This window comes from Choristoneura fumiferana, chromosome Z, assembly GCF_025370935.1.
Source record: "Choristoneura fumiferana chromosome Z, NRCan_CFum_1, whole genome shotgun sequence".
Lineage (NCBI taxonomy): Eukaryota > Metazoa > Arthropoda > Insecta > Lepidoptera > Tortricidae > Choristoneura > Choristoneura fumiferana.
Window position 1 is genome coordinate 14133909 of NC_133472.1, and position 12982 is coordinate 14146890.

At 36.8% G+C, this 12982-nt stretch overlaps 1 protein-coding gene across 1 annotated transcript in view; it reads left to right on the forward strand.

Annotated features, from left to right (window-relative positions):
* The window catches only part of LOC141440952 (multiple C2 and transmembrane domain-containing protein-like), a 32606-nt gene that overhangs the window by 18958 nt on the left and 666 nt on the right, over positions 1-12982 (forward strand). Inside the window, exons 3-12 of the mRNA XM_074105548.1 lie at positions 1608-1813; positions 5317-5500; positions 8228-8424; positions 8837-9056; positions 9524-9669; positions 11356-11501; positions 12096-12163; positions 12255-12358; positions 12682-12791; positions 12879-12976. Of these exons, the coding sequence (XP_073961649.1) occupies positions 1608-1813; positions 5317-5500; positions 8228-8424; positions 8837-9056; positions 9524-9669; positions 11356-11501; positions 12096-12163; positions 12255-12358; positions 12682-12791; positions 12879-12976 (1479 nt within the window). The remainder of the gene's footprint in view (positions 1-1607; positions 1814-5316; positions 5501-8227; positions 8425-8836; positions 9057-9523; positions 9670-11355; positions 11502-12095; positions 12164-12254; positions 12359-12681; positions 12792-12878; positions 12977-12982) is intronic.

Here is a 12982-nt window from a genome sequence, read left to right on the forward strand (position 1 = left end):
TTGTCTCGAGTCGTGGTACTCGGGTCACGCAGATTCGTCGTCCTTCCATCGAGTAGCCGTACTTATTTCCTCACTGATTTGTCGGTACGCTGTGCTCGCAAAATACGTAATTTGTCATGAAATATTCCACAATTCAATTATCTGTCAACATCAGAAACAATACCATATCCTACATCACTAGCTCTACATTTTTTTATGAAGTCAAAGGCCGTAACAATAGATATACAGGTATTGTTATGGCTTATAAAAAATATTTTTATGAGTCTGACAATACGCAGTGTGCAAGCTATTGTAATGCCAAAGAATAATACCTACTATACACTCCTTATAATGGTATATCTGGGTATAATAGCTGTTTCAAAAATACTTTGCTGTGCCGTCATGCGTATCGGAATATAATTATTTAATGACTAAACCCGGAAACATGTTAATCATAACCGACGTAAAGGAAAAAACCATTTTATCGTTAATAATTTTTCACATTTTTGGTGAATTTCACATTTCAAATAACCGTATCAAAGCCAAACACAAATTTAGGAGATTTTGAAAGTGTATTATTTACGTCACTGGTGAGTCTATTATAGATTTTAAGAAGTTATATGAGATCTTTCCCACTACTTGTACTCCGGTCAATATAGACATTTCAATTTACATAAATTCCGACAAAGATGAATTTTGATGGAGTTCTTGGGTACACTATTAGGAATAAAGTATCAAAAGTCCCCAATGATCCCATTCCCATGTGTACTCAAAAGTTATTCGGGGTCAAAGGTTTGGGGTTTGGGGGTTTGAGGGGGTCCATATCGGCTCGCATACTTATTCATTGAAAGTCCGAATGTAATGTTTATCAGAATTATCGTTGTCATAACTCTTTTTTCTCTTAATCTAATGATTGTTTAGAATTGTTATAAAATAAACCTAACCTAACCTATAGTTTTCTACAGAATGATCATTTAAAATTTTTAGAAAAATTTAAGGTTTCAGTGGGAAAAAAATTCTGACAAACGATGATTCGGACAAAAATTACGGTATGACTAGCAAAGAGTATGCGAATTTTGGCGCTCCCCTTTAAATTATCTACAAAAATAGTTCTTATACATTGTTTTCTAAGAATTACCATTCCTGAGATAGGTGTCGCGATTCTAAAAGTTGAAGGAGTCACGTTCTACATGATAATAGTATATTAATAGTATATTTATTTATTAAATTATGGCCAGCCACTTGCTTGTTTACCATCCATTCGAATAAAAAAAAATTCGAGTCGAACATGCGCACCAAGGGTGTTGATTTATATGAATATCCAGTGTAAGCAGAGCCTGCTCCTAAGCAAAATTACATACAGTGTGGGGCCATTTTAGATTGAATACTGACATAGACAGACAAACAATACATAAAAAATTAAGATTTTGATTAAGCTGTACGAGTAAGAGCTAGTAGTACACAGAAAGTTCTTGACAAACCGTCGAATTGACCGACAACAAAGTGCTCCTAAAGAGTTCCGTTTTCGACGACTGAGGTAGGAACAGAACAGAACCCAAAAAAGAGATAACGTAGTAATAAAATAGGTACCTCTACACAAAACTTAAAGTCTGGTATGTTCAAAATAGATTACAGGCCTACGTTTAAATGTACTATTTAATTTTGTGATTAATGCTTTACTTTGTTACAGATTAGGAAACGAATCACACAAATCTAAACAAGTGCCAAAGACTAAACCTACTTGGTGTGAAAGATTTAACCTTTACCAATACGACGACAACAACTTGGAGGTAACAGTATGGCATAAAGGAAAACAGAAGAATTTTATGGGCCGGTAAGTAATAATTTAAAGTCATTGCTAGGTACCTTTATGACGCAATTCCTCCGGTTATGGTTATCCGATGCACCTCATTATAATTTCTACCTACTGCGAAAGACGTTGGAATTGTACTGGAAAACTGTTATTTATCTGATTACTCAGAAGTATATTATACGCACCTATTTCTATATATCTACTGCTACTATTATATTCACTATTAGGTATAGCTTCTTGTGCGTCAGTTGATATGGTATTTCCACTTGCGGTTTTGCGTTGCGAATGAAAAATGCGTCTTTTTTTACAGCTATTGTTCTCTCTCTACCTATTCATACTTATCTTGTAAATGCGAAAGTAATTCTGTTTTTTTGTTTATCTGTTTGTCTGCCCGTTACATCTTCATACTTAAACCGCTGCTCCGATTTAGATTAAATTTGGTAGATACCCTGGGAAGGACATACAATAGTTTTATCTCACCCTAGCTACTTAGCATAAGTTGCGCAACTATTTCGATCGGTAGATATTTTCACCAGTGGCTCGTGCAGTGCTATATTAAACTACTGCAACACAAAGTACCTATGGGCTAAAAAACAAGGGCATTTTTAGGGCTCTGTAGTGAAAATGGCAAAAACGGAACCTTTATAGTTTCGCCATGTCCGTCTGTCTGTCTGTCTGTCTCTGTCTGTCCGTCCGCGGCTTTGCACAGGGACTATCAATGCTAGAAAGCTGTAATTTTGCACGAATATATATTTAAACTATGCCAACAAAATGGTACAATAAAAAATTTCAACAAAATATTTTTGAGAGTAGCTCCCAGACTTAAATTGGGGGTGATTTTTATTTTCTCATCCAACCTTGTAGTGTGGAGTATCGTTGGATAGGTCTTTTAAAACAATTTGGGTTGCTAAAACGATTTTTTGATTAAGTGATTTGTTTGCAAAATACTCAACTTTAAAGTGCAAATTTTCATTAAAATCGAGCGTCCCCCCCCCTCGCCCCCTATAATCTAAACCGGTGGGTGGAAAAATTTGAAAAAAATCAGGATGCTAGTAAGTATATCAAACTTACAAGGAAAACTATAACGGTTAAGTTTTCGTGAGAATTATTAGTAGTTTAAGAGTAAATAGCAGCCAAAGGTATAAAATTTACCTAAACTTGGAAATTTCCGTACAAAATACGAAATCCTACGAAAAATATTACTTAATTTTTTCGTAATGGCTACGGAACCCTATTTCGGGCGTGTCCGACACGCTCTTGGCCGGTTTTATTTTGAACCAATTATACCTACTATTACTATAGGTACTGTAAACAAAACCGCTGCGATCTATCATGAATTGATTAGTAGTAAGCATTTCATGGGAATAACAGGTAATTTGTTTATTGTTAGCGTCTCGCAAGAAGTATTGTAATCACTCGGACGTGTACTTTGGTCGTGTTGCAACTTGCTCGAGATAAAGAAACACCGTTTATCAAATCACGTCTGCGGGAGATTTTGTAACACAGCAGCAGCAGACACGGTCAAGGACACCTTATCCGTTATCAATTAACATATTTTATTACAGTAATATGAGATGTGCGTTGATAATTATAATTTCAACACTTGGCCATTTCCTAAATACTCCTAATAGAAATAGGTACAATTTAGGTGCATTGCATACTTATTATGGATATAAATTAAGACAAGACAATGATGATGTTTAGATATAAAATAAACACTGATTACTTAGTTCATGTTAAAAGGTAATCAATGTCCTTAAGTACCAACATGTGTATTTTGCCATGATTCTAGTCTAAAGGCACCTACCTGAGATGTTGACTTCCAGCCGTATTGTAAACCTAAATATGATTGACCTAGGTACTTATTGTTAAGTGAATTAAGTGATTTGGTTTAAATCTAAATATCTAATTATATTATTATAGCCTTCGCAAGTTTAAAAGCTGTAAGTTCTTATTTTATTCTGCCTAAAATTGGCTTGCTGGTAGAAACTAGCCATCGAACATAGGGTTCTTCCACGACTGTTTTAGTAGTACTTAATAATAAATCGTATATGAGAACTAGCCAATCCAGACCTTAGGCTTCAATATATTATCCAAAGTTATAAGAAGAAATGATATTTTATGTTGTTATATTTTTTTTTATATTGTTATAAATAAATTTCAGGACTGACCTTTGAATTAGCACTTTTAGCACTTGGCACCCGTTTAGATCTCACTTCTTTTGTCGTTAAAATCAACAATCAAGGCATATCATAATATTGAACTTGGCTCTAATTTCACATTTATGTTTTGATGGGATTAGATATATTAATAATAATAATAATAATAATTTATTTATTTGCATAGAATATGGTTACATAATATGGATGTTATAGGTACCTATACAATTTGATGTCCAGATTTTAATGACCTAAGTTATCTGTAGAGTTGGTTTAACTTTTTGGTCTAAGAAATTCAAAATGTAGTACTTAAATGCTAAGAATATTAACTATTAAATTAACTAAAGACGTAATTTTCTACAAAATTATCAAAAAATCCTATAACAATACGACCGAATCAGACAGTACAGGAACTAAAGTCAGTTGCACTCGGTAGTTTTCCATTGCAACAAATTCTATCGGATATGGTGCATTAAAAGTTATCCGCTTACCAAACTGTAAGGTACATAACCTGAATAAGACTGGTATTTAAACATACTGCAATAACTATTTAAAAATCTGGTGGAACTTATTTTCCTCTAATCAATACGTAATCGCTAAATATAAGTCATTTGCTTACAAGGGCATACTCGTACCCGTTTTGTCATACACTATAAAACTGCCTCTCAGGGGAAAAAACTCGTGTATAAGCGAATTTTGGTAGTTTTAGAGAATGGTGTTTTAAACCACATAATAAAAGTACTGACAGGTGGGGGTGGAGCTAACTTTGATAAGTGAACGGATATGCGTGAAATTTGCCATACGGGTAATAATGTACCCTGGATTAAAATATAGATTATGTATAGGCTACTTTTTTCTTTTCCCGCGACTTCGCTCGCGCAGAATTAGTATGTAGTTTAAAACTTTGTGATCCTTTTTTAATAATTATTATCAAAGTATGAATACAAACACATATTTATGTATTTACGTAATTATGCATGCATAGGTCCGAAATTTCAATGTTGTTTTATATTTTACACCACTGCTTTGCGCTTGCGTAATTAATTTTGAAATTTATTCCAAAAGCGTCAAATTACCTACTGCTAAGTAACTCTGAATCATTTGCAGCGTGTAGGTAACGGGTCGCCGTAGAATAATTATGATTAATTATGATTAGAGTCTTAAGTGGAGTGTTATCGATTGATTGTATCTAAACATTTTCTTACATATTTTCATTTTAAAAATATACATAATTCGTAATATTGTTCGTAGTACCTGAGTCAGTACTCGTACCTACGTCTGTCAAATGTGCCATGCTTCTAATTAATTATTTTTTTATACGAAATCATTGTACCTACTCTTCATTAGCCTACCCCTTGTTCTCAGATGCATCATCGACCTGTTAAAGTTAGATCGCGAGAAGACACACGAGCTGTGGCAAGAGTTGGACTGCGGCTATGGCACCCTCCATCTACTGGTCACGATCAGCGGCGCTGTGCGGCCTCCACCCGCGGACAGCGTGCCCACCACGCAGAGCGTGAGTCGCGTCTCCGTGCCCGCGGATAAATATGTAAGGAATTCCATTCCACATTATACGCACCTACATACCTAAAACCTCACACATCTGTCTTGACTTTGCACTATAATAAGTACCTACAAGATGCTCGCGTTCAGGGCCGGACCGCCTTGTATGAACTGAACACTAGTCAATATTTGGGTGTCTTTGACGGAACGGATAGGTACTCGCACGCACCTCACACACCGCTTACCTTTTTGAGAAAATCTTCTTCGGTACAAGTGCATCAGGATCAGAAGGAGTCTCTTAAAAAATATAATTATAAGTACATATAAACATCGTCAAGTTACGAGTAGTTATTAGGATTCAAATGTACTTAGCTACACTACGATTATTTCCACTTTGACACTGGGGATGGCTCGGTTTAAATCGTAAAGGTAAATTACAAACAAATTACGACAAATTACTATTTGTTTTGTTTTTTACTTTCAAAGCTTGTCTATTATACAAAGCCGGATTAGACGTTGTCGCGGCCATGGCCAAATCTTGATTTCAATCATTGTAGAATTGCCGAGTGTCAAAGTGGAGATAATCGTACTGTATACATATGTAGGTACATATGAAATGTATGTACTTACCTCTAGATCACTACAACAGTTTGCGATATCGCAACTAAATACTGGCGATGTTTCTATTATTATTAATACGAGACCTGTCAATAAAAACTAATTATTACAAATTTACCAACACGACATGTGCGTCAATTTACTATTTGTATTGCTGAGCAGTAAGTATCACTTACGTCATAAGAACTACTCATATGGTCATTAGCCCAGCGCTGAGCGCATCATGTGCTGTTCCTCTGTACTTTCCTAAATAAAACACATACCTACATACTTTAGTGTCTTTAAAGACTGACTGACGCAGAAGTTTTTTCCATGCACGACTTAAATATGGAACCAGCTAGGTACCTGGGACAGTGTTTCCGGAGCGGTACAGGCTAGGGATCTTTAGAAAACGAGCCTATCAATATCTCAAAGGACCGGCAACGCACCTGTAATACCCCTCGTGTTGGCAGGTGTCCATGGGCGGCGGTGATAGCTAACCATCAGGTTTCCCTCATGCTCGTTTTCCCCCTCTTACATAAAAAAAATCCTAAGGACATCCTCTGCAGTGTGATATGTGAGGACATCTGCAGTATGGAAAGACTATAACGTACATGGAGTGCCATGGACCTAAGATTTCTGATACGTAGGTACCTGCCGATGAAGCCTGTCATAGGGTTGACGTAAACGTAACTTTACAAATTTCCTCCTAATTTTAAATACTCCTATATTGCTCTCAAGAGGGCTTCAGACGAATCAAGTAGGTAGTCAGATTCTGCTCAAACAAGTATAGTTTTTATCACATTTTTTAAATCAATATCGGCAAAAAGTTACGGACCTTGGGTGTATCATTATATTTCATAGAAAAGTAGATACCTACCAAAATTTATTCATCTGTTTGTGTCGGTAATATGTAGACTATAAGTTTCATTTTACTTTATTTCGTTGGCCGTCTAGTTAAATTGGTTCCTAGATGTACCCACTTGCTTCTCAAGCATGCTGTTAGGTACTTATCCTTGTGGTAAATTGGTAATATTCCACATTGGAAAGTCTGGCAAACATCATTTTAATGCTCGGATCTAAATCGACCACAACTTATGACCACAGATGTATTACGGGCAATGACCGTAATCTAAACAACATTAGGTGCATCTTACTTCACAATTGTAGAGAGGAACCCTCTTAGTAACTGTTACTCTCACGGACCGGATGGAACAGATCAGTTTATAATAACACCAAGCTCTATAAAATTTGTATCAGCTGCATGTATATTTTACTATTATTACACCCTATCTATCACGGATATCAGCTTTAAGCTGTATGTATGTATATTTAATAATAAAGGTAGGTATACTCGTATAAAACGAATCACAATATTTAAAAACCGGACAAGTGCGAGTTGGTCTCGCGCACCAATGGTTCCGTACAAATATTTTTATTATGTATGATGTAACTAAAAGTGTATGCTTTTCGCAATTTTTCCTTTATCTGCGCTATAAGACGTTGCTTCGTACCAAATTTCAAGATTCTGAGTTCACGGGAAGTACCCTGTAGGTTTTGATTCCCTTGTGAGTGTCGAAAATTTGCAGCATAAACGGCTGTATCTTTTGGTTGCGTTGGCTTAGAAGTTTGATTTTTTCACAGCTCCAAGGGACAGTAGACCTTAATATTTGATATGAATTTCAGCTTGATACCTCCACGCGTTCCTGAGAAAAAGGGTCTTGACAGACAGACAGACGGACAACAAAGTGATCCTATAAGGGTTCCGTTTTTTCCTTTTGAGGTATGGAACCCTAAAAATACTATTTTCTTATTATTTCGTGTCGTTTGTCCTGTTTGCGAAACTAAGCAGCTTTTATTATTGAACAAAACTGTACTAATTAACTTTTTTTATTGCTTAATTTAAACGATACATACCTAGATGCCTAATGCAGAAAAATTATAATTCAACAATATTTTATTTGGATTACTAGGGTGCGCTTCCTTTTCTAGTGGAGCAACGACGTGCAGGAACGATCAACAGTCACCTAACATCCAATGTCAAATAATATTGAATAAAATAATTTTAAATAGATTAGATAATGAGTCCATTAAAGTAAATTAACATCCCTGAGTTGATTAGTGCTAACATGAACGAACGGTCGGTATGTAATTCACCGTGGTATATTGGTTTCAGCATTGGTACCGACTTAACAACGCCTGGAACGAAGTTGGCCAGTTGTCTGTGACGGTGCACGGTGCACGGGGCCTGAGCCCTCTGGGGCTCACTGGCAAGGCTGACGCCTTCTGCGTGCTGGAGCTCGACAACTCTAGGGTCCAGACGCACACGCTGCGGGGGACTGCCGAGCCCAACTGGAATAAGAGTTACACATTGTGAGTAGACTCACAAATATTTGTCAAGGCCAAGAGTCGGAGAAACGTCCCATCTGATCATTGGAGAGTTCATATTGACGACGTTTAGGAGCCATTCATGAATCCTTTAGAATCTATCGTAATGCATGGATGTCGAGGAAAAGAAACAGGGTTAGGTTTGACCCTTAAGTAACTAGTTAAAGTTTGGTATTCAGTGGTAAAAGTTTAAACGGACGTTTGACTTCAATCTCCAAGTTTTGGCCACGCACAACTCTTAACTTATTTAGACATATTATGAAATTTGAAGCAAATAATGTGCTGAATTTAATAAACAATGAAAAGTTACACAATGTCAAATGAAGTAAATGTTCTTGTGTCGATATTTATTACCAACTGCATTAATGCGTTAATCTTAATAGTATTTTTTTTCCAGTGGCATAAACGACATAACGTCTACTCTAGACATCATAGTGTACGATGAGTCTTTTATAAATAGTATCAAAGGCGAGACTCTGGGCAAGATCTCGATCCCGCTTTTAAGGATCAACAACGATGAAAAGCGATGGTACGCCTTAAAAAACCGCTCAAAGATGTCCAACGCGAAAGGAAATTGTCCCAGGATTCTATTAGAAATGTCGATCGCGTGGAATCCGGTAAATTTACTTAGTTTTTTTTAATTAACCTAACCTAACGGAGTATTTCACCGTAAAGCTCGTGGTAAATTTCAAATGTAATTCCGCACATGAAGTTCGAAAAACTCAGAGGTGCGAGCCGGGGTTTGAACCCACGATCCTCTGCTTGAGAGGCCATAGGTCAAACCACTCGGCCACCACGGCTCATCGTGAAAATGGAAAACATCGTGAGGAAACCTGCACAACGAACCAGCGAAGTAATTCAACGGTGTGTGTGAAGTTCCCAATCCGCACTGGGCCCGCGTGGGAACTACTGCCCAAGCTCTCTCATTCCGAGAGGAGGCCTGTGCCCTGCAATGGGACGTATATAGGCTGGGATGATGAACGGAGTATTTATTATGAACCCTTTATAGATCAAAGCACCTACCTAACTAGGTAAAGCTGTAACAACATCCCACTCATATATATTTATGTTAACTTTATTTCAGATCAAAGCATCATTACGAGTATTGAGTCCAAAAGAGACTAAATATATTCAAAAACCGGCCAAATTTGACATTCCACTGATATACAGCAATTTGAAATTTATAAAAGACATCTTCCACGCAATCTATCTCGGGAACGAACATTTCAAGTAAGTTAATATTTATTTCGAAAATACAAACTGAAACATAGATGCACAGAAAAACCAGAAAAAGAGAGATCTGCGCTGGGAATCGAACCCAGGTCCTCAGCACTCCGTGCTGCGTGCTATACCACTACACCACCACTTGACAGGAGTACAGACACAAATTTATTCTATGCACCACATATCTCAGCTTGTTTGTAACTTATTTAGTCACTTAAGCAGTGACATTAGCGACATCTATGCTTTTAGCCCTCATCGAGAAACTTTCAGCACTCCATTAAACAATCAAATTAGGATTGGTTTTTGGAGTCTTTTTGTATTTTTTATTTCAACTTCAAATTTTGTTACTTTTACGGTCATCCCGTAAAATCCATATCGAAAATACAAACTGAAACATAGATGCACCTTGTCTGGGTGAACGGTTAGTTCCAATGGAGTGCTGAAAGTTTCTCGATGAGGGCTAAAAGCATAGATGTCGCTAGTTTCGCTGCTTAAGTGACTAAATAAGTTACAAACAAGCTGAGATATGTGGTGCATAGGAGAAATTTGTGTCTGTACTCCTGTCCAGTGGTGGTGTAGCGGTATAGCAAGCAGCACGGAATGCTGAGGACCTGGGTTCGATTCCCAGCGCAGGTCTCTTTTCTGGTTTTTCTGTGCATCTATGTTTCAGTTTCTATTTTCGATATGGATTTTACGGGATGACCTGTAAAAGTAACAAAATTTGTAGTTGAAATAAAAAATACAAAAATACTCCAAAAACCAATCTTAATATTTATTAATATCAACTATTTTAATTAAATTTTACAGGGCATTTCTTTTATAACTGTAATGCTATGCTTTTATTGATTATAGGTATGAGCATATAAATTATTGCAAAGTTAGTTAATTACACATACCTACATTTCAATTGTCCAAGTGCACAAGTGTGTGAGTGGTCCACGTACTCCACGTATTGCTAAAAGTTATGAGCTTCACAGTTTTGTTATTAAATATGTAATCACAATATCTATCAGGCACTACTTATTTCACTAGGCCGGAAAAAAAGTATAAAAATAGGTCTACACCTAACTTTTCCTAAGCTTACAGGAAAACCTTTATAAAAAGTCTATGGTATTTTAAGTACCAAAGAAAATTTCTGTAACTGTAATGTCTTAGTGTAACTCGCATTTGTTTTTTACACATTAGATTACACAGATTGCTCCCGACAGCCTGAGCGGCTGGAACTATCTATGTAATCTAATTATAAATCTTACAATAAATCTGAGTACTGAAGAAATATCCATTTTATTTGAACTGAGTTTAAAGTCACGCGCGTAGATCCCCATTACCTAAGCTCTTACCAAGTTACAGTCCCCACAGTACCCAGCTATTCAATGTTTTATGCCTATCGCATAGTTCAGAATAGTTCTCTGTGCGGTACTGGTAGAATGCCTAAAAGACCTTAAAGAATTCGATCCGGGAATTAAAGATTTGGCGCCCCGGGCTAGTTAGCTTTGCCATCCCGTGACGATAAAGTATTTCATTTAAGAAAAAGAAACTGCAAATAGGTGGCTTCACCGCCCCTCGCAGCCTGCCGCCCCGGGCCATGCCCCCCTTGGCCCTAGGGTAAATACGCCCCTGATTCGATCCATTCCGTTGTAGTATAATGTAGAAGATAAATTAATTAAAACATTTTTATTTCCTTAATTTCAGAGTTCTATTCGAGTGGGAGAACCGAGAACGATCGGTACTGGCGCTGGTCGCGTGGCTCGGCTTCTGGTACTACTTTAAGCTGTGGATGGCCCCGCTGCTTGTGCTCGCAGCGTTCCTCTACCAATGGACTGGATACCGCAGTTGTAGTACGATATATAAACAATATTTTGCTTTTATGCTTTTATTATCTATTCTGTATGCAAGATAAGTTCGCCACTAATTGCTAGGCGAAATGTAAAGGGAACAATTATTTTCTGTCACCTAAGTTTAAATGTCACTAATCGGCAATACCCTAATTTATAATATCTATCCCCAAGAAATAAATAGTCATCAATGTCATAATATTAATCAAAACTGTCTCTAAGAATGAGTTCTTTATCAGATTAATGTAAATCAGCAGGTATCCATCTTAAATTATAATTTGATCATCAAAATATTTAATAGATCTCTAACCTTATAAATAGATCAATTCCTTGATTCAATGCCTCGCTCTACCTATTCTACTAAGGCAGGTCTGGTTAGGTACGACGACAAGCGAAGCGAGGAGTGCTAGATAGAACTGCGACCCTCAGCGCGCGAGCCGAGCGAGCGAAGCGACCGTGCCGCTGTAGCAGCCGACGAAGTGCCAGAACCGAACAATTTTTGCTTATACAAATCATTTTTGATTTTGCTATAGCGATTAATAGCGCTTGATATTACAAAAACTATAATAATATATAATAATTATTTTTTCTTTTTAGATAACAATGCACTGACGCCGGTCTATACATCCGATGACGATTCAGACGACGACCTAGAAATACAAAAAGTAATTAATCTCCTCATTATGATTCTCATATTATATTTTGTCAAAAGTTATTTATTAATATTGAATTCACTAAATTATTTTATGATTTTAGGACGACATGACGATAAAAGACCGCTTATATGAACTACAAGATCTCACATTCACGACCAAGAACAGCATAGACTATATCGTGTCGCTTATAGAAAGGATCAAAAAGTATGTATTCTCCTATCACTTCCACAGCCGAGTCGGCTTTTCAAGTTAACAAGTACTCGTACTTACTCGAATACTCGATTATACTCGATACACTCGATTATAACAATCTTGAATGTCGCATACGGAACCCACGTGGCTCGACACTCACGGCCGGTTTCCTTAGAAGGACGGGCGGCTGAATAAAGGCATATAGTGAGATTTATCGACAATAAATAATGCATATTTGCGATTACGCTCTTCTTTGGCTATTATTGTATTTTAAAAGTATTATTGGCAGTAAGAGCTTACTTGCTAACTTAATAATAATGGCTTTTTCTTTGCAGCTTGGTGATGTTCAGCGTTCCGTACTTAAGTTACCTAGCTATGATATTATTGGTAATATCGTCAGTGGCTCTGTATTTTATCCCAGTCAATTACTTCTTCATGGCCTTAGGTAAGTCGTGATCCAATAATTTACGCTTTATTGAAGATAAATAATTGAGTATCAAAACGATATTAATTTTATTTTGTAATCTTGCAGGATTGTATAAGTTCACGCGCAAGTTACTAAGCCCGGAAAGAGTCCCTAACAACGATCTACTGGACTTTTTGTCTCGAGTTCCAGACAACATTGTATTGGTAATT